This window comes from Gadus morhua, chromosome 6, assembly GCF_902167405.1.
Source record: "Gadus morhua chromosome 6, gadMor3.0, whole genome shotgun sequence".
Taxonomy (NCBI): domain Eukaryota; kingdom Metazoa; phylum Chordata; class Actinopteri; order Gadiformes; family Gadidae; genus Gadus; species Gadus morhua.
The window spans coordinates 19,945,108-19,969,056 of NC_044053.1; the positions used below are offsets into that span (position 1 = coordinate 19,945,108).

The 23,949-nt window shown below is 48.5% G+C and overlaps 3 protein-coding genes across 4 annotated transcripts in view; all 3 read right to left on the bottom strand.

Annotated features, from left to right (window-relative positions):
- Positions 1-258: 258 nt before the first annotated feature.
- Positions 259-11,377, bottom strand: rab11fip1a (RAB11 family interacting protein 1 (class I) a). The gene is made up of 5 exons (XM_030357915.1): positions 10,744-11,377; positions 6,935-7,371; positions 5,861-6,827; positions 2,255-2,360; positions 259-1,857 (listed from the first exon to the last, which is right to left on the bottom strand). Exons 1-5 carry the CDS (start codon positions 11,091-11,093, stop codon positions 1,651-1,653), a joined length of 2,067 nt encoding a protein of 688 aa, XP_030213775.1. The 5' UTR covers positions 11,094-11,377; the 3' UTR covers positions 259-1,650.
- LOC115545099 (uncharacterized) lies at positions 3,547-5,847 on the bottom strand. Of its 2 annotated transcripts, none has more exons than XM_030357918.1 (2): positions 5,180-5,847; positions 3,547-4,432 (listed from the first exon to the last, which is right to left on the bottom strand). In XM_030357918.1, the coding sequence occupies exon 2, from the start codon at positions 4,293-4,295 to the stop codon at positions 3,660-3,662; it is 636 nt and encodes a 211-aa protein (XP_030213778.1). In that variant the 5' UTR covers positions 4,296-4,432; positions 5,180-5,847; the 3' UTR covers positions 3,547-3,659. The 2 variants fall into 2 exon arrangements, with proteins under 2 accessions (XP_030213778.1, XP_030213777.1); XM_030357917.1 differs by having other exon boundaries at positions 3,547-4,369; positions 5,180-5,845.
- A 604-nt stretch (positions 11,378-11,981) lies between the features above and the next one.
- Positions 11,982-23,949, bottom strand: part of adgra2 (adhesion G protein-coupled receptor A2) — a 42,645-nt gene continuing 30,677 nt past the window's right edge. Inside the window, 22 exon segments of the mRNA XM_030357919.1 lie at positions 11,982-13,838; positions 13,841-14,060; positions 14,062-14,274; positions 14,276-14,708; positions 14,870-14,959; positions 15,981-16,129; positions 16,223-16,346; positions 16,449-16,571; positions 16,723-16,916; positions 16,919-16,954; positions 17,349-17,381; positions 17,383-17,535; positions 17,686-17,886; positions 18,016-18,177; positions 18,312-18,461; positions 18,558-18,756; positions 18,864-19,028; positions 19,161-19,374; positions 19,831-19,994; positions 20,577-20,648; positions 20,735-20,806; positions 21,946-22,017. Coding sequence (XP_030213779.1) covers positions 13,246-13,838; positions 13,841-14,060; positions 14,062-14,274; positions 14,276-14,708; positions 14,870-14,959; positions 15,981-16,129; positions 16,223-16,346; positions 16,449-16,571; positions 16,723-16,916; positions 16,919-16,954; positions 17,349-17,381; positions 17,383-17,535; positions 17,686-17,886; positions 18,016-18,177; positions 18,312-18,461; positions 18,558-18,756; positions 18,864-19,028; positions 19,161-19,374; positions 19,831-19,994; positions 20,577-20,648; positions 20,735-20,806; positions 21,946-22,017 — 3,832 coding nt within the window. The 3' untranslated portion in view covers positions 11,982-13,245.

Here is a 23,949-nt window from a genome sequence, read left to right on the forward strand (position 1 = left end):
CTGTTTCCAGAGAAATGTTTCATTTGAGGTTAAATGATTAGTAAGTACAGATTTGATCTTACTTATAACATGAGATGTTTTGTCTGACATTAAAATTGCTAACTTTCCTAACCTTTTGATAAAATAAAAGATTTGTAGGAGACCACAAAATACACAACATCCCCATGTAAAGACTGAACCAGAGCTGCTTTTCACACAGACATACTTTCAAGATTCAATTCAGTTTGATTCGTCATTAAGGTACACAGAGGCCTGTACTCAACAATGATCCACTTGTAAGGCAAGAGTAACACTTTATTTGAAGGCACAATCCAATATCAACATCAACATACATTATTGTTAGTTATTATTGCTCTAACATTACTAAACAAAAGACGGTCACGTGATTACGTGTTATTTAGTGTGTTGGAGGTTACAGTCAAAAGGCCTCGCTGGATATTAGACTTTAACAATGCATAGAATAAACAAGCCGATTATCTTTCCTTTATCCAATTCTGTTTCTTTCCTTTCTTGGTCTTTTTATTAATCTCTCATCAATATTTACAACAAACCGTGCACTCACTCATTATTGCATAAATATATGTGCTTAGGAGATGCAAACATATTTTATAGTAGAAAAAAATATAGTGTGCTGAAGGGATTAAATAGCATAAGTGGACTGATAAAATGATTAATATAGAATCATATATATATATATATATTCATATTCATATCACATTAATGTCCATGGTACAAATCATGAATAAAGGGCTGCCACTAGCAGCCTACCTTGTTATTGCTGACTTTCTGAATGACAACTATACTGCAGAAATAGGCACAGTGTTATTCAACTTTTTAGAACAAAATGTAACTGATTACAAAATTAAGAAACACTTGGAGAAGGTTCACAGATATTTGGTATAAGAAACCTGGACTTTGGTTAAGAAAAAAAAAGCCCAACAAAGCTATCCAAGTAATAAGACTAGGGCTGCATGGGTTCTTTACAGAGCGGGCCTTTTTGGCTCAGCATCGTCCACCTAACCAACAGTATTTACGGCACTCTACCATTGAGATTGCAGTTTTGTAATGACAGAATTATTCTTTCGACTGTGAAAAATATATATCAAGGGTCATGATTCAGATACAATTATACAGCATCTGAGCTACAAAAGCAATCGCCTGAGTCCACTGGAAGACCAAACAATAAGGCGTGTGGTGTTGTGAAATTGGCTACAGGATATCGGTGCAATAAAGCCAGGAAACTGATCGGCTGTAATAACTCGTAGCAGAGAAGTCAGCAGGGACCATAATGATTGTTTTTCTCTGGGAGATGTGGCAAACGAAGCCAGAATGATTGTGGAAATCACTTTTATCTATTATTTGATTAAAGGTCTCTGTAGCATAGGGTCGAACGCCCTCTAAACTAGAATATATCGTTGATCGCTGCGGGACTAATGACTTGTGATTATCTATTTGCTTAAAAACCGTCCAGCCGTGTCAGACCGATATGACATCGTTATCTGAACCAGAGACTAAAGAAAGTGCATTTACTCTAGACGAATGAAGGTCCTTCATCGTCATAGATTGTGTTGCCAACAGGGAAAACCGACTGCCGCACAGCGCAGCACAAAGAGAAGGAGGCTTTCAGTACGGGTCGGCTCTCCCCCTCTCCTACGCTGGCTTGCTGGAGCTGATCCCCAGCAGGATGCTTGGCTTCTCGTCGATCACGCGGACCAGCAGGTTGTCGATGTACTCCTCCAGCTCCGCGATCTTGTTCTTCCTCTTGGTCAGCTCAAGCTGCTGCTTCACCACCAGCGTGATGAGCTCCTCCTGGGTGAGCTGGGTGTAGGCTCCGGCGCCCTCCGCCAGGACCTCCGCCTTTGGGGTGGAGAGAAGGTGAATTTCTTATTAAGAAGGACGGTAGAGCGTGGCTGTAGCATTTCATTTATACAGCCTTCCCGGTGGATGTCCACTGCAGCAGTATTTGCATTGTAAATCATTGAATGTTTTCACATGCACACACCCACACACCATCGGCGATGAACTCTGAAAGGACTTCCCATCGAGTCACTTGTTGTTTGCATTAAAAAAATGAATATTTAATGTGTGCAGCCGCTTCATATTAGCCTTCTAAAGTGTAAGAAATTGCCGTCTGTTCTGTGAGAGCGACCGACAGAGTGCGGCCCTTTGGAACTTTGGTGGGGCCTGAATTTACAAAGTAACTGCCAACGCGTTTGGGAATAAGAACCCTTGACTCTCGGGAAGCAGTCGGTACCTTGATGTGGGCGGCTTTGGTGTCAAGGATCCTGATGTCCTTCACAGCTGGGGAGCCAGAGGGGAACTGGTTTTCAGCTGAGCTCATGGGCTTCACAGGATGAGGCCTGTCAAAGAGATGGGGAACAACATCAGAAAAGGAGCTTGAAAGAGATAAGACGACTGAGAGGGCTTTGACAACAGGACAGAGGCAGGACCAAACACTATATCAAAGCACGTGCAAGTAAAAAAAAAAAAAAAAAAAGACGTTTCAAAGATTAACTAAAGACCGCCTTCTCTTCCCAATGAAACCAAAACACAATTAACCATCACCTCGAGAGACCAGCCCAGAATTAAATCCATACATACGAGCACAGTCACAAAGAGAAAATCCAAACAAAAATCAAATCAACCAGCCAATCAGGCCTCATCAGCTGACCATAACCGTGCCATGTCCTCAAAAGGCAATATGTGAGGCCCATCTCACCTGCGAAAAGATGAAGCTGGCCCGCTAACAATGACACTCTGTGCACCAGCAGACTGACCCTCGGTGGGCGAGACCCAGGCTCGCAAGAGATTCCTCCCCCCAGACGGCCCTTCTGCCTCGGACCCGGACTCATCCAAAGACAGCCTGTGGGGATCGGAAGATCTGAAGGAATCTCCCGCAAACGGGTCCGTCCCAAATGGGTCTTCCGCAAGAGGATTCTCAGTCCATTCTGCTCCGTTTGAGGCGAGCGGAGCGGTCATCCCGGTCTCTCATGGACGCAAGCCTTTCCACAGCAATGGGTGTGGTGGCGTCCCCATGAAACGTAGGCTCCTGTTTGACATTTACGCTGCTGGACGGAGGGTGGGTTGCAAGCGTCGCTTTACCTCTCTGGGAAAGCCGTTTTTTTAAAGAAGGATTTGGTTGATTCAAGTCCATGAATTTTCTTTCAAACTGCTGATGAGTTTTTTTTCAGAGTCACCTTCATAAAATCTGTCAAAGGATCACTTTGATTTTCTGCAGCAAAAAGTTGATCAAAATCGTCTGCAGTCATTCCCTTATCTTCCAGTTTTGCCTCTTCTTGTACCTTGCCTGTAAAAAGATGATCTGCATTGGCGTTTTGCTCAGATTTCGCCCACAAATCTTTGGACACAAGCTCTCTTCTGAGGAATGCCTCGCCTGTCCTTCAGCTTCTTGTCCGTTTGGTGGATGAGGATTGTTGCTTTTCAGAGAATCTGTTGCTCGCACATCTGCTTGCTTTTCTCCTTCCATGCTGACAACCTTTTGCCTGGGTCTGGCTGTGGGCACCTCTTTGACGGCCAGGTCTGTCCTTTACATCCCGAGCCGTTTGGCTGGGTATATTGGGCACCACCGCGGGCTGAAGAGTTTCGCCCTTCAATAGCAACTGCTGACACTTCTCTCCCAACACCCTCCCTCCCCCTTCCTAAGGGGACTTCTCTGCTCGGTGTTTTGAGTGCCAACAAACCCTGGCAATGCCGACGCGTTTGGCCTCTGCCCAGCCGTGTGGGCGTTTACCAGGGCTCTGCCGTTGTTTTGGACTGTAGTCTACGGTGGGTCTTTGGAGTGGAGCTGTGTCGGGTTTAGGCGGCGGAGGCATCTTCTTGGATGAAACGGGTTTAGCCTCATGAACCCGAGGTTGAGGAACGCGGTCGGCCGGCCTCTGCCCTTCGCCGTCGCTCTGCCTGGACCGAGACGGCGGTCTGTGCTGCCGATCCGGTCTCTTCTCCTCTGGACCGTCCACGCTCATCTCCTCACCGAGGAAGCCCTCGGGCTGGTCCCTGGTCTTCTGATTGACCTCAGCGATGAGGTGATCCCATCGCGTCTGCCCCTGCACCCCGTGCCTCTTCTTGGGGAACAGCGTCTCATAGTCCGGGAGGGGAAGCGCCGGTCTTCTGCCCAGCGCTGATGCGTCAGACTCGATGTTTGCCGGGTTCTCGATGGCCCGGACCGGCCCCTCTGAGGCAGACCAGTTCCTGGGGGACCTCTCCATCTGGGAGCGGGCTTCAGCGGGCGTGGCGTAGGTGGGGGGCACCGGGCCTCTCCTCTTCGTCTCAGACATGGAGGACGGTGGTCCAGCTCATTGAATGGTGCAGACTCAGCAGAGCGAAAAGGCCAGCGATGTCAAACGGGCTGCTGCAGAAGGTGGGTTCAGAGGTATGGAGAGTTGAAGAGCATGGCTCAGGGCATTCAAACAATCTGGCAGAAAGTCGAAACAAAGTCCCCACATTCAGTGTGACCAATAAATAAGTAAACACGTGCCACTCCTGTCTCATGTTACTACCCATGAAAAATTTCTCTCCATCCACCATCAATGTCTCAGCTAAAACAGTATCAAAGAAAAACTATCTTTCCACAAGCTAATTGACTGAGCTTGAATGTAATTTGAAGACAAATCAACTAGTAAATGAGGCAAGAATAATTACTCATGGTAATTTCTTTTTTTTAAGCAATCTAAAGTCATTCATGTCTCTCATGTCTCTCTTAATCTTATGGTAAATCAACTAAAACAATTTGTTTGTACAATTTAAACTCCAAAATATTCTAGATGTCTTTCCTAAACAATATAACATTTTAATAAAATCAGCCAAGAAGACAATACACTGCTTCTTTTGCTAGCTTGTGTGTTGTGCAATTTCTGACCAACACAATAATTCGAATCAACCCAAAACCTTTCTTGGTTGATTTTATCTTAAACATGGTTTCAAATCTTTAGCAAATAAAACTATAAATTCACTATAAATTCCTCAACTATTCCTTCTTATCAATTATAATCTAGTTGTAATACATTAGCGATTCAACCACAACACCTTTAGCTTGTTGCTCAAGACTCTTTGTCACAAGACGGATAACCTTCAAATCGAATACAACACTATCCAGCACAATACAAACAGCAACATAACTAGAACAGATATAACGTAATCACAATGGAAAACGCACTCTTACCATGATAGTCCAATGGGAAGGAATGGTTTCCAAATAACTAGACCCTAACCCTTGAATGATCACACACACTAAGTCCAGTGAGAAGAGGCCAAAACCTGTTGCACTCCATACCAGCAGATGACACGCCCAGTTCCAGCAGAAACCAACCGGCACAGCGGCCAAACTGGATGAACAGGTTGGAGAAAATGTGCTCAGCGTAGCAAGATGATCACGAAGTAGGCAACACAAAATAACAACCAACAACCTCTCTCTCCCTCTCTCTCAAGTTCGCTCTCTTTCGCGTTCGCTCTCTTTCGCTCTCTTGCGTTCGCTCTCGTTCGCACTCTTGCGTTCGCTCTCTCGCAAAATGTTCATTTGCATATCACATGGTGCTTGACTTCCTCATGTAGACGATCCAGTGAATGCAAATTCAAAATCATCACTACAGCAGCGCAGCGATGAAACCAGAGCCAACTTAATGCTAAATATGATATCTTTATATAAGTATAGCTTTGCTTTCCCTCATTTTTTTATTTTTTATTAGGATACTATAGAAGTTGTAGCTATAGAAGTTTCTACGTCATCCACCAAAAATAATCCACCAAACGTGTCAACACACAGTGTTGACTCAAGCTGTGAACAATGGTATCGATTGTTGATCTCAGACCAACAATAAGAGAACAACAAGATAATGAAACTCACCTCGGCTTCACCGCAGAGACCTTGGCGGTGCGGTTGAGGAAGACCCCCGCCGAGAGGGTCTGGGGGCTGCGGACCGTCTTCGGTGGGGGGGCTTCTTCAAAGGAGTTCTGGGCCTCTGGGCTGAGGGAGATCTCTTCAAAGGGGTTGCTGGTCTGGGAGGCATGGAGCTCCAGACCTCGAGCTGCCACAGGCTCCTCTCTCTCAGGCTGAGCCTCCTCCTTCTTCTCCTCCTTCCTCCGGCTGATACCGAACAGAGTGGAGAGCCTCTCGCTCATGGACGCCTCGTCCTGCCGCTTCTTCTCCTCCGCCTTCTGCGCCTCCTCCCGGCGATTCTCCTCCTCGTTCTTCGCCTCGTCCATGGCCTGCAGCATCCTGCGTTCCTCGCCTCTCTGCCTTTCCTCCTCGTCCATGATTTTCTTTCTCCTCCTCGCCTCCTCCTCCTCCAGCAAGCGCTGGCGCCTCTCCTGCTCCTCCCGGTATCTCCGCTGCTCCTCCAGCTCCTGCAGCCTCCTGCCCTCGGACTGCTGATTCCCTCTCTCCTCCTCCTCCCCCTGCGCTAGCCTCAGGTCCTCTGCTCTACGTTTCTCGGCTGCCTGCCGTCCCTCCTCCTCCTCCTCCTCCTGTCCCTCCTGCTCCTGCCGGTTGCTTTGCTCCAGGACCTCCTCCTGCCTGGAAGACGCTGCTGACGAGCCCTTGATGGAATCCATGGAGTACTGGGAGTTGAGCGTGTGGAAGTCCTCCACGGAGCCCTTGCCGGAACTGTTCAGGCTGAGGGTGGAGCCCGTCTTAGGCTCCGCTTCCTCTGCGTAAACGTGGCTGCCGTTGATGCACACGCTGTTGACGTCGCTGGCGCTCTGCTTGTGCCGGCCCAGCAGGGAGAAGGGCCCCTGGGAGAAGGGCCCCTGGGAGGCCTTGCTGTCGTTGCTGCCTGTGCGCTTGTGGCCCAGGAACTTGAATTTCTTCTTCCCTACGGGAGCAGAGCACACAAACAGGACATGTCATTGTGTACACAGCACACAACAACTGAGCAGACGCAGAAGCTAGTGTCAACAAGGAGGCAGAGTGGGCGCTTACCTTCGGGGGAGTCCACGTTGAGGCCGGAGGAGCGGCTCCCGCTCAGAGATGAGTCCTTGGACGGCTGGCTGCCCAGGGTGGACATTGACTGGGAGATGTTCTTGTGCAGGTTCGATTTGGGAGCAAAGAGTTTCTGGAGCTTGGACTTCTTCTTGGCCCCAGGGAACTGGTTGAGCGACTGGGCGTCGGCCTCCCCTTCGCTGTCCGACACGATGCTGCTCACGTGCGGCACGATGGCGGAGGCCGAGTCGGAGAAGCCGTCCCTCTTCTTGCCGCGCACCTTGTCCTTGATCTTGGAGATGCGGGAGCGGGGCTTGTCCTGCATGGAGAGGTCAAACATGCTGGCGGACATGTTGTTCCTCAGGAACTGGATGTCCAGCAGGACCTCTCCACGGGCCTTGTCGTCCTTGCCAGATTTATCCAAGAGCGGGAACCAGCTGGAACAGAACCGGGACAATGGATTATTTTCAAAATGTGTTTCATTATAATAACAATATTCTAACATATATTAATCTATTGACGCACACAATGCAGTGAATACTGAATACTGGTCTAATCTTTACAAAATGAATAATGTTAGGTACATAATAGAGAATACACAATATTTTTTCCATCAGCTAATATATAACATCACCCCTTGTTATTAATGGTGTATAAATAATAAAAAGTATATATTAAAATAAGAGCATTTAAACCCTAGGGGGCAGCACTTGGCTATAAATAGAACACACACACACAAGTCTGCTTTACAGCTCTTCAAATACCACAGCATCGCTCAATTATTTGGAGGGGTAATGTAAGTGCTCTGCAAAGGGCCTGCAATCATAACAGCCCAAACGCCATCATCATTTTACGAACAAGGAAACTGTCAGTTAGTCATGCCTTCATGCAACTTCCAATAAGTTCCTGTTGCGATAATGTGCTACATCATTGTGTCAAATATGACACAACGCAACAATGCCACATTCATTTTCTTGCTTCGGCGGTTACTTTCCCTCTCAAGCACAGGAGACAAACATCCAGTTGTACAGACTGAATGAGAAGCCTTCCCTTCCATGGATGAGGTGAAAGGTTAAAACTCACAAAGGTGAGAGTAGAGAAACACTGCTAAGAACTAAACAGTGAATTGCCCCTGCATACTCTGAACAGAGAGCAGTGCCTTAGTGCACAGATAATGTCAAGCAGTTGAAATAGCAGGAACAAGTATTCTGGAGATGATTAATACAAACAGGAAACATTGCTTTAACATTACACAAAACAAATGTGGTACACATGGGGGAGAGCTGCTGGAAGAGCTGAGGGCAGGCCTCACAATAAAGGCTGAGCGAAGCCCAACTCGACATTCTTTATCTTTTCTCATAATAACCCCGCAGGCCAACAACAACAGCTTGTATTGCTCGGGCTAACGCTGAGACCACTTACACAGCCTTGGCTGAGCCAGGGCCAGGCACAAGAAAACTAATAAACCCTTAATCCTCCGCCTCTTCACCTCGTCTGGGGTCTCCCTGTGTTCTAGTGGACATAGAAGTAAACCTGTAAGAGTTCCACATGAGGCCCATGCATTCAGCCCATTTTAAATTGTATCTACTTGAACTCAATATCTAACATTCAAAAGAAACCATTCAACTACATTTTCCCTATTGAGGTAAAGGCACGTATTTCAAAATATTACTTAAGCAAAGCATAAAATAAACACTGGATAACTTGCCCAAAGCAAATTAGACCACAGGCACCAGAAAAAAACTTTGAATTCTGGCAGGATTTTCCTAAAACATTGGCTCAACTCTGAAACAATGATTGGTTTTTAGCTAAACCAGTCTGGCTCCACACCAAAATATAAATCATCAACGGGCCCAATAATAACTGACCTTCTGTCCGAATTACCGACCTAAATGTGTTCATTTTGTAGGAAAACGAAAAGAGGACAATGTGAAGGGCTGCTTTACTCTGTCTCCCCGTCCTCTGACTCAAATAAGGGACTATATGCAGCACGACACAAAACATGAAACATGAAACTGCAACAGCAAAGGCAATCATTTCATGAGTGAATGGTTGCCTCTACTGGAACACGCCACAGCATTTGCTCATATGATCTCATCTCGTCTATTGTGGATATCTCTAGCAGCATTGTGTTGCCATGGACAAAGGGGGATGTGCTGTGGCAGAAAGACCTTCTACTCGCTTACACCACATCACCACATCAGGGGACACAACACTGCCCGTTTCTTGGGAGACAAAAGCACAACATTAACACATAATACCTGGCTTCAGCAATACCAGAGGGGAATAGAGAGAGAGAAAGAAAGAGAGAGAGCTGACCGATAGCCAGGTGACCCAGAGCGAAGGAAAATCTATCGATGAACTTTCGTCACAGACCTGTAAAAATGCCCTGAGTAAACACCAGATAAGAGCTAGCTTATGATTCACAGGTGATGAGGTAATGGTCGGCGCTGGGTTGGGATTTGAAGGACTGCCCCCTGGCCGGCTGATAATGGGCCTCAGAACAGGGGAGATAATGTGACCATTTCTCACACCCAGCGCTGTGTGCGTCTCATTCGGCAGCTTGTCTTCGTCAAGATCATTCCTGGATTTGCTCCTTTGTTTGGCAGCAGCCCAGATTCAATGCCATGAACGTGTGGATCCAACCCACGTCAGAGCCACGTCAGTGTTATTTCATATGATCATGACTCTGTCAGCCGTTCCGTTCCACTCATGTGAACGCCCTGACGGGATGTCGGACCTGATTTGTTGGATGGGAGGGGTAAGGAAAATGTGCGACACTAAAAATAAGTGTACTTTTCAAAAAAAAAAATGGATACAATTACGATTAACTGTCGAATCCCAAACTATTGAATTGTTTGGAGAAGCCTCTTAAGATTACAGTAGAACCGATCCGCAGCAGATCAGAGAGAGAGAGAGAAAAAAAAAAGGGATTTAATTGGCCAGATTGTTATCTCAGTGCTAATGTTTTGTCTCCCACTATGAGGCTGATAAGCTCCAGCCTCGCACGCATATTTCTGTCAGACCGCTTGGAGATCTACACAGTCTGTAGGCTCTCCTGGAGGTCAGCCTAACAATAAATGGTCGGTGTCAAAAGCACCAGGTCCATTTACATTCACCGGTAATTAATACACGTTAAATGGTAATGTAAAAACCAATCTGAATGTTTGGTTTGTTTGAATTCTTTTGCCCAACATTACAAGCAATTCAAAAAGCACCTAAAAAAAACATCCAGCGCCAGATTTACCTAAAAGGGTTCTATTGTTTCAGCTTAAAAGACTATCAAAGAAGCTTACAGGAAAACAATTATAGACACTTATGTTTATATACTTGGAATGTGTAGTTATTTTAAAATTGTACTCTATCATAATAAAAATCACTTATTGGTTATTCACAGAGTATCTGTGGATACCTATTGTTATCGTCACATTAACAATGTATTAATTAGGTAGTGCTTTTTGTTTTCATCATGTCTGGCCTAAGGCTGGCTAGAAGGAGACTAAAGATAACACTTTATCTTGAGTCTAATCAGTCAATGTCATCCCCCTGGCCTCAGGACTCACACGACCCTCATGTAAACAGTGGAGGTCCTGACCTCCTGCAATGCAAGTATATCAGCAGATGTCTTTCAACATGATCCTACCGGACTTTTCCTATCGAATGAAGCACAGAACGTTACGTTTACAAATCCAAGGACCCTATAAAACCTCAGATCAAACTTCATCGATGCCAGCCACCGTACGTCTTCCAACATAAGCGCAGGCCTGGAAGGGTTTCTGAAACGGGGAGAAGACAACAACTCAACTCACTCGGTCTTCTTGCTGAGCTTCTGGTCCTGGAGGTTGAGAAGGTTGATGACGGCCTGGCCCAGGAACTTGTCCAGGCCCACCTGGGCCCGGTGCATCACAATGACGTTCAGCCGGCACCTCTCCGCGTTGTTGGGGTGGAACAGGGGCAGCTCGAAGGAAGCCTCCTCCTTCCACACCGGGGCGATGCACCTCTCGTCCACCGAGGTGGAGAACTTGTCTTTGGCCACTTGGATGATGGCGTAGGCATCGTTGGTCCCGTTCTTGCCCTTAGTGCGCAGATTGCGAGCCTGGTGCACCGTGACCTGGACACTAGTGGGGTAGAACTGGTGGCTCTGGTCTGCCAGCGACATGCTGAAGCTCTGTGAAGCTCTGACTGAGCCTCGGAAGGTTTTTTGGTTCTCCTCGGACCAGGAAGCTGAGGTCTTATTACCTCCAGGCAGGGCTCGGCGTCCTACCGCTGTGTCACACAGACAGAGTTAGTAAAAGGGTTTACAAGCACGTCGCATATATAATTGTTTCACTGCTACGACGCGACCAACGCCACTTCAACTGGTATTTATGTTATTTTACGACCAGCGCAGAATCGAGAAACGCTTCCCTTCCCTGTCGAGATAAAACGCGCCCTCCCACAATCCCGCCATCCCTGTCCCTGATTGGCTGAAGTCCTCGCCAGTCTCTTCGTGCTCTACGTTGCGCAGCAATAAATAAATCATCTGTGTTAGTTACTGCGCAGGAGCAGAATCGGATGACAGATTGGGTATCGGTGTACCTGTCTAGGTGGACGCCACTGTCCTTATTTTTGTCTCCCGATTGCACATCCGTATTTGTAAGCAGAACTAGATTTGAACCAAACGGTCACAATATCTCATGTGACTTAAACAAATTGCCTATATAAAAAAGACGCAGGATTCAATTGATGCTGAGTAATAATATGATGACAGGACCACTGATATAAAGGATATTGATTATTTAAGGTAATAGCGACGTCGAACCTGAGTATGTATAACTTAGGCTAAGTAGTAGGCTACTCTTCAGACGTTTAATTATGGCATGGACAAATCAATTAGCTCTCGATGCCATGAATTATATATTAGGCCCACTATCTAAGTGATCTTACGGCTCTGTAGTTTAGGTCACAAAGTACACAATAAGGCCTGAGGGCATGGCTCCCTGGACCTATCCCTCACATTTAAAGCTTGAATAAATAGTTAATGTTGTTTTACACATTGCCATTGTAATGGTTTTAAAAAATCTGGCTTTATTGTTTGGAATATCATTTACAATATGCATGTATACCTTATTTAAATTAGAGCAACACATTTGAGGACATCTGTAATTCAACCCCAAATAGATTAGGCCTACCTCGGAAACATGGCAGAATTAAGTACAATTCCTATAGACATTTCATTCACTGTCAGTTTTGGTGACAATATGTGTGTTTTATTGGTGAACCCTTCCAGAAAAATCCTATATAAGTTCTTATCATAGGCCTAAGGTTTATTACGCATGTCATGGGAATTAAAACAAGTAGGAAGCTCAACTCGGAAAACATAATTTGGCATACAATGTAGGCCACCGATAACATCTCGTAAATTGTGGTAATAAACCCCGGGCTATTTTCATCCGTTTACGACGTTGACAATATGAACTTATGAATACTCGACTAGAATTTTCTTTAACATACAGCAGGGGGCAGTCTACGTCCATTTGTGTGTCAATAATAGATCCATTGCAAACCAAAAATATAGTTCATAAGCAACGCCATTGAATTGGAATAGAACCAATTAAAATATTTATTTACGGAAGGCAGGTTTTGTATCAGTGCTGGTGTAAATACATACATGTAAAACAGAATGAAACGCCATATTCAAAAGGTTCTGTCTAGCCTTCATTTACAACACACGCACGCACACGCACACACACACACACACACACACACACACACACACACACACACACACACACACACACACACACACACACACACACACACACACACACACACACACAAATGCAAGTGCATATAAAATAACTCACAAACAATGACTTAAAGAAAAGAGACCAAAAGCTTTTCCCACAGAGCAACTGTGTTTAGCTTCATTGGGAAAATGGATTATCTTGGATTCCATTTCATGCTAAAGGTAATATGCATAGAACATTTCAACTTATAAAATAAAGCTTTAATTACAGATAAAAATTAACATCATATGTTAATTTAAGAAATGAGCTGGTACGATTGCATGTGAAATGAAAAAGGTAAATGAGTCATCCTACATTTTGAAAATGACGAAAGTTCTGTAATATGTTAACCCTTCACAGCTAAGTCTGACTACACTACAGAGGGAAGATAGTTTCAGGTAGTGGACGCCTTGCTGTAAGTTCTTCTTAAATACTGAAATGTTGTGACCTACCGACTTTAGGAAGCCGGGGAAACAAAACCAGAACCGTACACAAAGTCACCTGCAGGTTGCAGCCATGCACCAAGAGTCAACGCACCGCCCGTCACACCGTCGTCTCACTCTTCCACAAGCCGCTTTTCATCCCCACCGAGCTCTGCGATTGGTCCGTGCCACTGGTGTCCTTCTCCTGGTGCTCTGGCACCCCTGAGTTCTTGAGCGTGCCGTTGGGGGCCGGGGCGGGGCCCGGCACCGCCACGCACACGCTATTGAGGGGGTAGGAGCAGCGCTTGGTCTCTCGCTCAGCGGTGGCGGTGGCGGCAGCGGCCAGTTTTAAGTTGTCCCTGCTAGCGCAGCGTCTCTGGGCGCCCTGCGGGGCCGCCCTGCTGGCCCCGGCGGGCGGGAGGGGAAAGGGCTTGCGGCTGCCGCTGCTGCCCCCGTCGCTGCCCTCCGAGGGGCTGGTGGCCAGCGGCTCCCCCACCGGCCGCCCGTTGGTCAGCAGGCCAGCCTGGTTCTCCGAGAGGCTGTGGTGGACGCTGCCGTTCTCGCTCGTGGCGTGTTTGTGGACGCCGTGAGAGGAGTTCAAGTTCTCCAGACCCGCTGGGTCCCCAGGGCGCCCAGGCTGCCATCCGCCGCACGCCCTCAGGGCTTTGAGACGGTAGTGCCCCCTGCCTTCTCCCCGGTGGTGGTAATGGCTGCTCCCTGTTTAGTTCTGCTACTCACCTTACTCCTCTGGGGATGCAACCGGCGCCATCGAGGCTCTGATGGGCAGATGGTTGTTGGGACGGCTTGTGGACGTTGTCGGTGCTGGCGCCGGGGTGTGGATGCCGTGGTGGGCGCTCGCTGGGGGCTGGCGGGGGCATGGTGGGAGTGCTCTTGAGCCACCTGTAGCAGGTTGGTGAGTTTGCAGGGCCCGGGGCCCCACGCTGCTGATCCCGCTGGGAGTGGACGAAGACCTGGCGGACGAGGAGTTCTGGGAGTCCCCGGGAGGGTGACAGCCGATGAACAGTTGGGGAGCCCTGATCCGAGGTCTGCACCCCGTTGCGGCGGTTGCAGGCCTGCGTGTAGGTGGATGGGGACCCTGGGGCTGGCGGTAGCCCGGACAGCAGGCGAGCCACGAGGCCTGCACGTCCAGCCCGTCGGAAGCAGTGGTGCACCAACCAGGAACGCCCCCAAGGTGGTGGCGGCGATCCGTAGAGACAACTGAACAGCAAGCTGCTGTGGCCGCTCAGCCACATGGCCATGGCCCCACAGCACCACAGGGCCATGAACAGGAAGTGGGTGACCACCAGCACGGAGAACTGGGCCTTAAGGGAGTACTGGTCCTCAGGAGCCGCCACAGGGGTCGTCGGGGCAGCGGCGGAGTCTGTGGAGAGGAGGCTGGTGCTTCCGGACAGGGCGGGCAGGCTCTCGGCCACAGGGGACGAGAGGGGGGTGCCGGTGCATTCTTTGGCCACACGGTGCCTCAAGCGGAAAACAGTACACAAGAAATATATCCAGGTCACCAGCACCACCAGGCCAGCGGGGACAAAGAAGGCCCCCAGGCTTGGGCGCCACACCAGCCAGCAACTGTGGGACAGATGGAGGAATTCATGGCAAAATACTAGAACCTCAAAAGTGTATGCATAAAGAAATATACAAAATGTGCTGTCCCATCACTAAAAAGAAATGCAGTCAGACAGTCAGGGTAAATTGGCAAACTCCCCATGGGCAAGTAGAGGAGGACTTACTAAGGGCTGTTGTCACCATAGTTGTTGACGTTGACAGCTGCAGTGATCCCACAGATGATGAGAGGAACTCCACCAGCTATCAAATAGAACCTAAAGGAACATAAAAAGAAAGACAATAAAGCAAAAGGGAGGCAGTTTGGAGCAACCAGGCAGAGGAGGCTCGATTTGGAATAAATCCAAAAGAAGAAGTTCCACTCCTCCGTTTAGGCCTCCCTACAAAGCCAGGTAGGCCATTAAATCATTTCATTCAGTCACCATGACATGATGGGACGGGCTTGAGACAGCCACAAATAAAAAAACGAAAACAAAAATAAAACTTGTGAAATTTATTGCCTACCCCTTTAGCGATGGTAGGGAACAAAAAATGCTTTGAACCAAAGAACGACGAACATGCACTTGTTTTTGAATGGTGCGTATGCACACTGATTTTCGTTCCAAGTTTGTCCGAGCTATTTCCCCTGGATTTCTCTGTGGTTCTCTGTGATCTCAACAGAGCGTCTGTTCCTCCACATTGTGAGCTGATGGAGTGCTGCAGAGGCCAAGCAGGCTGAGCCCAACGGAGGCCCTGATTTACAGCCGTGTGTCTGCTGTGTGGGACGGCACCCATGTGGCTGTGGGGGCGAGACGAGGATGGTGGCTCCGAGCGTCAAGAGGTCAGCTCGACAGTGTGACGATCACAGCTGCAGGGCCATGGGGTCAGTGGGACCAGGGAGAGAATGAGAGAGAGAGAGAGACGGTACAACCACCCCCCTCCCCCTCAACACGGCCCTGCAACGATTTACGACGGGTTCAGACATTCACATCAGCGCCCAGACCCCTACCCCGAGTTCATAGTGTACATCTGGGCTTGTGGCGTTCTGTGTCTCATGGCACCATTCCACTCCACTACCATTTCCTCTCCAAGGTCTGCCGTAACACAGAGGGGCTTTGGTCGCTGGGCACAACGGCAGCCTTTGATTAGCTTTCATTTTGGGTGGCCTCGCCCGACGCTAGCGTCACAGAAATCTGCCTGAAAGACTGGCCATTGTTCACGGCCAACAGCCAGCTTCTCAACGGGGACTTGAGGAAGGTGGGTCGGATCCATTGTCCGGCTTTGATTGGTCCCACTGACCTGAGCATGGGTCGCTGGGTGGGCGGAACAGAAGGCTCCCCCTCCGGCTGCCGCGGCGTTCTCCACACCGCTTCTTTGTAGAGCACCCTGGCGCTGACTCCGATCCACAGCAGGGTGGACAGCGAGGAGTAATGCAACGCGATGCCGACCTGCACAGAGTACACAGACGCCTGTCAGATACCGTGCTTCAACACGTTGCATCATGAATGAACTGCTCAGACTGTCAGATGGAGGGACTTTACCGCCTGGCACACCACCGGGTAGCTGGTCAGGCTAATGCCGCCGGCGTAGATGGCTGTGGTCATGGCCATGTGGAAGCAGGTATTGAGGAGCGTGTGCCAGCTTTTCCGCGATATATATATTGAACTTTGTGGGCAGAGGATATAGGCAGAAATAAACAAACCAATTATGAGATGAGAAGTTAGCGCTAACGTATTTGTGCAAAAAACACGTGGATTTATAGGCTACCTGTGGTGGAGTATGTGCGTTATGATGATGGTGAATAGGCAAAGGAGGAGCACTGCGGTACACGCATAGACCACCGGGTGGAGTATCCTCACTGAGATAGCCGAGGGGTTTGGAAAGTCTGCACTTCCTGGTAAAATCACCAATGATATTATATATTATATATATATATAACAAAAATATGGGGAGAATCAATGAATTCATGTTTGGTCAGATTTGGTACACTCATGCATCACACTTGAATCATAGCAGACCGAGTATACATTATGAAATCAACAATACAAAAAGGTCTGCTCTTACTTGTAAAACGGCATAGTTGCTAAGTACGGTGCATCTCAGGGTTGAAGTGCTGCTGTCAGTGTGGACCAGCTGACAGCCATCTTGGCTCCAGCCTCCCTGCTTCTCCAGGCCCGGGAGGCTCCACTGGGCGGCCTCTGGGTCCGTGCCAGGGGACAAGTGGCGCTAGGGACACCCCATATGGGCTCTGAGTGGTTCCACATGCTGCATCCCTCTGTTTGAGACACAAGGAGACGGTGGATGGTTAGAGAGGCGAAGAACGAGACCAAGATAGTAAGAGAGAGACCGAACAAGACCAAGATAGTAAGAGAGACAGAACGAGACCAAGAAAGTCAGAGAGGGACAAAAAGAGACCAAGATAGTAAGAGATAGACAGAAAGAGACCAAGATAGTAAGAGAGAGACAGAAAGAGAACAAGATAGTAAGAGAAAGACAGAAGAGACCATGATAGTAAGAAGAGACCAAATGAGGTTAAACATGTGAGTTTGGTGGCATGGCTCTATGGTTCTTCCAGGAAACAATGCCTTCATGCTTGTATCAGAAGTTTTATTTTGTCTTTCTCAGGGCCCATCTCTACTGTGGGCTAAGTACGAGATTCTTCCTCACGAGGCCTGCAAAGATAACAGGCGTGTTGACCGTCCCTCCTGCGAAAGTGTTCCCCGATGCCGCTTTGAGTTTCCAGCAGGGGGAAAAAACATCCTGTACGGAACGCACGAACTGCAGCTTACGTCTTCGGAGCGTCAGGAGGGAAGAGAGAGGCCGGGAGGGTCACAGAGGCCAGGGCTATGGAATTCTGAAGGACAAGAGGAAGCCACACACACAGAAGCCTTTTATAATGATGTTGATACACATTTTTTCCAAGCAGGTGCAGCCTCGTGCTTTTTCATTCGGTTACCAATGGGAAGGTTGTTCATTGTCTGACTGGCTGCGGCTGGCTTCTCACCTTCAGGGGAAAATTGGTGAGAGAGTGTTGTGGGAGGCCTGTGGAGCAGCGAAAGGAGAGATCCTGATCATGGTTGTACTCCAACCCATCTGATCCCACGCTGCTTCCTGGGGTTTCCCGCCGCTGGTACGCGGTACAGGTGATGCCGGTGAAGTATTCAGGTCGAATCAAATGGGCCTCCATCACAATGTTTCTCGAAACCTGTTAGGGGTAGAGTAAGAGTGAAATCTAACAGGATTGTATGCACAGTTTGTTTGTTGGAAAAATGCTGGAAAAAGCATTTTGGAGGTTATAGGTTTTGGGGGTTAGTGTCCTTGGAGGAATGCATACCATGGAGAGGTCTTGGGCGTGGCTGTGGAGCTGAGGCCAGGCCAGCGTTTCCAGTGAGTTGACCAGAGAGCTGCACGCTCTCTTCTCTCTCTGGGCGTTGACCAGGATCTTATCATCCACCTGCATTAGATTACTGCCCATCTCCACCAGAACCTCCGACAGCTGGCAACACAACCGAGAAAACGGATCAGAAATACAATCAACAGCACACCCTCCAACTGTTTAGTATTATCTAAACTCACAATAGGGAAATGAATGTGAAGGCTGTTAAGCTACACTTTAGACGAGTCGCTCACCTCTCGAAGCTGGGTCACGTACTCCATGAACTTCTCCATCATCTGGGCTACGTGAAGAACGGCCACGGGGTCTGTGAACCCTGCAGCCTCCAGGGTATACGACCGCACCTGATGGGCCACCGTCATGGCGTTTGAGGTGTTGATTGGCGTCTGAAAAACAGAAACACCAGGACAATGTCCGGCTTCAGGCAAACCTCAACCTTGCGACAGCGGAGAACAACGTTGACTTGCGAGAGCGGTACTGACCAGGATGACGGTATGCAGCACGCGGGTGATGTGATTAGTGTAGAGACAGTTTGTGTAGTCACCCTCCTGCCAATTCCCATCACGGTCACAGTAGCGTAAGGCCTTTTTCTGCTCCCTATCTCCCTCTAAGGGAAGGGAGGGGTTGCGCTGCTGCAGGCAGTACTGGTGGGACATGATGCCTGCCAGGGTTCTCGGCCACCTGGTATTCATAACGACAAACACCGGTTGAGTAGGAGAACCCTTTAGACCGAATGCTCTGCAGTTTGGGTTATTTGATCCTAATTGAGGAAAGCATAATCAAATTACCTGAACTCTCCTCGGTCGTTTTTCACTTTCTCCTCCGGACAGAAGGAGGCACTGTTTTCCAGCACCACTATTTCAACAGTGCGGGAAATGTTGCCCCTCCCAGTAGTCACCACACACTCCCATTCTCCGCTGGCCTCCACATGCACATTAAATAGGATGAGCTCACTGCAGACAGAGGAGACAGAGCGCCGTTTACTCCACCGTCACAGGGTTCATGTGTCAGAACCAACCTTCGGACATTCGTTCATCTCAGAGTTAACACCGGGCACTGAAAGCGTCAGGGAGACGGGAGCTCACCTGGTGATGAAGGTGCAGTCATGCACTGCACTCTCCTCCAGCTGCACGCCCATCTCAGGATCGGAGGTCACCAGCTGACCGTTGTGGCGCCAGTGCAGGGTGGTGATCTTGTCCACCAGGGCGGCAGTGCAGTGGAAGGGCAGGCGGTCCCCTCTGAAGACCACCTGCCGCTGGGAGGGCAGCAGGGAGAAGGTGTGTGGCTCTAGGGCACCGTCTGGATCACACAGGGCAGCAGGAGGAGGAGGAGGAGGAGGAGGAGGAGGAGGAGGAGGAGGCGCAGGAGTTAAGTTAAATTCTCTGTGGCTTTTTCGTTTGGCTGCCGTGTCATTAGCTCAGTCAGAAAGCAGTTACGCGCATGCCGCTTCCCCCATATTGGATGCAGACTGCACTGACTTCATAAAGGCAAACCACAGGGTGGCTGTCAGGCAGCCCGCTGCCACTTGGGGAAATATGTCCCTCTTTAAGCCACGGGAAGAGACTCGCTCTCGAGGAGACTTGAATCTCATCGACCGACTCCCAAAGAAGAAGAAGGGAAAAAGCCTCCCCAGGGGGAGCATGTTGAGAAAATGCGTCTGGGAGTGCAAAGTGTGTGTCGTTCAGAAGGCCGCGCTTCTCGGCGAGCGGTGAACCGCCTAATTCATATGCAGTGAGGTCAGAGCGCGGGTCTCACCGCAGTTCAGCTGGTTCTCCCTGAGGCCGTGAAGGGGCTTCCCGTGCAGACTCCTGGGGTAGGCGCACAGCGTCTCGTCCCCCAGACGGGCGGAGCTGGAGCGGAAGAAGCCAGGTACCCAACGCAGTCCACAGTCACAAGACAGGAAGTCCGAGTTGAAGTTCCTGGTGAGAGAAGAGAAGGTTCTCATGGTCGAACGCGAAGAGGAGGAAGGAGTGAACCCCTCCACTTCAGACGCCCTGCGGGATTTCTCCCTGGCAGGCGTCTGCTCAGTTATGGTTTATATTTGAGCTTACTCATCGAATAAAAAATATCATAAAGGAAAACTATGTTCTGTAAAACTGTCTTCACTGCTGCTTTCAAACGCAAACAATCCCTACCTAACGGGAATGTATGAAAACTAAATGACTAATAATGCAGAATAACTCATATTTAGGACCTCATCGGCGGGAAATGTCTGGCTCAATGAATGAAAGTCCTGCCAAACATGTCTCTGTCTTTGCAATATGAGTCATTTAAGTTCACTCATCAGTTGTAGATCTGGATAAGGATGATGTCTGAATATTACAATGTATGACTCACAATACTTGGGAGGGCTCTTACTTTAAGACCTGGAATTAACTTTAAAAAATAACTATAATATAATCTTTCAAATACATTTGAACATTAAGTCGATGTTGTTGTACAAAATACTGTCTGGGGAGATCAATTATTGTGGAAAGTATTGGTATGGCTTTGGTACTCACACTAGTTTAAGAGACGGTAGTTCTTGGAACACACCCGGGTCCAAGGTAGATATTATGTTTCCAGAAAGGTTCCTGTTTAGTACACACAATAGCGTCAGAAACCAATCACAAACAGTTGAGGTAAAGCTTTACATGTGCTGTTACGATTAGTCTCTTACAGTTTGGTGAGGTTTGAAAGACCCTGGAACATGTCTGCAGTCACGCACCCGATTCGGTTGTTGGACAGGTCGCTGGTAGGGGACACAAGACAAAGGAAAGGACACTCTTAATTAAATGACTATCACATGATCTCATCGAAAACCGTGTAGTTATAGGAAATAAAGCCATTACAATAGGATCCGAGCCCTGAGAATCCCCAGTCCAATAACACAAGACGTTCTGTGAGTCCAGTACTGCCCAGGGGCCGCACGCCATCACACTTAACATCGCATTCGTCATCCAACGCTAGGGATCGTTAACCAAGTTATCCAAACAGACAGGGAAAACAGAGCACAGAAACCGTTCCCTGGTCACCTTCCCTTAGTTGTCACTTCACAGAGATCTCTGTGTAACCTCGTCCCTGATTAGGTTACAGTGAGCCGCAGCCTGGGGAGGGGTCTGCTGATGTCTATCTATGACCAGAGATGGGACTTGCACTATTGCACCCCTGACGCTACGCAGCTGAGAGCTGTCCAGAGCATGTGTTTATCTCACTCTGTTTGTTTTGAGAAGCCCCAGACCTTCCAGTGAAAACACTGGTAGAGGGAAGGGTGGGGGTTGAGGTGGAGGCGAGGAAGGAGGAGGCAAGCAAGAGTTATGAGGGTGTGTTGGTGATAGGAGTTGAGGGGGGGGGGGGGTGCCTTCCAGACCTTCCAAATTATTATTTTCTTAAACACAATGAGCAACATGAGGTTGCCAACTGATGTCCGGTTGCCTTCCATGTGACCAGTAGGTCTACACGTCAGCAGCACCCAGCCACACGCCCCAGAGATTTAGTGGAGGATGTGCATGCAGGGCACCCAGAGAAAGCTGCAGAGAAAACCCTTCAGCCCAACAGCCAGGCCATAGCGGTCCACACTAACACCAGAGTCACCAAATAACGCCTGACACCAGTCATGAGTTGTCATAACATTGCACTCTGAATGCACGGGGGTGTGTAAGCCTGCTTCTTTCCCAGACTACTGGGACTTTAAAGAATGTCGATGTTAACCCATACGTTCACCAGAAACTCCTAAAACAAACACACTCTCAATAGTCGTTCCTTTTGTGATGTCCTCACTGAGGAACAATTGCATCCTGGATTCCTGTGTGTTTGTAGCGGTGCTGTGGGCTTATATGGTAGCCGTCTTGGGCGTGAATGGTATGTGAATCATTTTTATTGTCTACTTACAGTTTCCGAAGTTCAGAAAGACCTTGGAAGGCTCCTGGCATAATGGTGCTGATCAAGTTATGTTTGAGGTCCCTGTGGAGACAAAACCAAACAAAGCACACAAACATTAGCTTCATGGAAAGATTCCTCTGAAATGGGCATTGAGCGGGAGGGAAGGTACAAAAAACAGAAAGGCAAACTCTCGACACTGAAACAACATAAAAATCTTTTACAAGTGGGGGAAAATGATGTGGAGTGAAGACATGTGCCAGAGAGATTGTTAAACCAGTGGGACATAGCTTGGTCTCTGCACACAAACTGGAAATCCAACGCCACTGGCCACCTGGTCTTGAGGCTAGCGAAGGCGAGGAATACTTGACCAAAGAAAACAGTGGTGCTACGAGCCACACAGTTCTATCCTTTCAGCACAGTTTCTCCCACTAGAATGTTTTCCAAAGAACAAATATTAATTTCTCTCCAAACATGCTTTGAAGATCTCATTTCACCCACCGTTCTCCCGTCACCCACTTCCCATGCCCTGCTCCCACCCACATGTTGAGTCAGCCAGATGCTCCCCCTCGTCAGTTAACCTGTCCAGCTAATCTGTCCAGCTAACCTTCCTCAGCTAACCTGTCCAGTTAACCTGTCACGCTAACCTTCCTCAGCTTACCTTTCCAGCTAACCTTTGCCAGCTAACCTGTCCAGCTAACCCACATCAGCTAACCTTTCCAGCTAACCTTCATCAGCTAACCTGTCCAGCTAACCTGTCCAGCTAACATTCACACATTCAACAAATTGGCGAGGTGTGATACAAGGTCGCAGACGGTCAGGAGATGATGGTCATCAACAGGGCATGAGGGCCACACGGGTTTAGAGCAGGATCTGGGATCCTACAGCAAGACGGAAAAAAAAGCGATTGTTCTCAGGGTGCTGTTTACAAGGGCTCAAACAGACACACCTTTGTTTACAAACACTGCAATTCTGCCTTCATCATTGCGCTTTTACCCATCATGCATCTCTGGACGACATAGCCTCAACGTTTTCTTGTGGTTCCCCCCTTTTTCACCAAACCACCATCCATAGTTGATATGCTCCCCGTACAGCCTCCCCCTAGAGGCTCCTCTGGTGTACAACAGATGAGCCGATCAAGTGTGGAGCAGCACTAGAGTGCTTTCAGATAATGGCTTTCCAGTAAAAACAAAACGCCCGGTAAGTCTGGGGGATTCTGCAGATCGGGGGGGGATTTTGGTTGTTGGCCGGAACGTGCTGGAGCCGAATTCAGACACGAGCTGTCATCAGCCAAGTCCAGATTGGAGCTGGATGATAGGTTGTAACGATAGAGCGAAGCTAAGGTTGGCTCTGCACCAGACGGCTGAGGTCTGATGTGTTTGTCTCCGAGCTGACCGCCTTGAACAATACAGGCTGTCTGCGTGATGGCTCCACACACACACAAACACACACACACACGCAAGGGCACGCATGCAAGCACGCACGCACGCACACACACGCACACACACACACACGCACGCAAGCAAACACACACTCAAACATAAGCACACACGCACGCGTGCAGACATGTACACACACACAGACAAACACAAATGAATATTATATAGCAATTCAATTTTATTTCTCTCCTTTCTTCTCATGTCTAGGGAGAACGTTTCGGAGCCAAGCCATTAAGATACGGAGGCAGACGGAGGACTTTGAGTGGAGATTAATCCTGAGGATAGTAAAATCAGAGCGGTAATGTCTGCAGCGCTCAGGGTAACTGGAACACTGAACTCAGCTTTCAGGGAGCTGGGCTCAGGAAAGAGTCCTGGTTAAAAAACTGTGCGGGACCTTGAGTGGGGGTTGAGTCACAAGGGGGGGAGATGGCTATCTGTCAAGCTTATCTTTACTCTTGGATAGCACACTTGGTTATGTGTCAGACTCTGATTTGGCTTGGTTGAAGGTTTAGACCCTGGCATGTTTTTAGGACACATACTTAGCATGTGCTGCATATGGGGCCCAAGGGGGGCCATT

Bases quoted from the DNA above. Each gene is read 5' to 3' on its own strand.
- LOC115545099 (XM_030357918.1), bottom strand. From the start codon at position 4,295: ATGTCTGAGACGAAGAGGAGAGGCCCGGTGCCCCCCACCTACGCCACG.
- rab11fip1a (XM_030357915.1), bottom strand. From the start codon at position 11,093: ATGTCGCTGGCAGACCAGAGCCACCAGTTCTACCCCACTAGTGTCCAG. The intron at 7,372-10,743 runs GTGAGTTGAGTT...GTTCTGTTCCAG, and splicing joins AAGCTCAGCAAGAAGACCGA to CTGGTTCCCGCTCTTGGATA. The intron at 2,361-5,860 runs GTGAGTTTCATT...TCTCTTTGACAG, and splicing joins GTCTCTGCGGTGAAGCCGAG to GCCTCATCCTGTGAAGCCCA.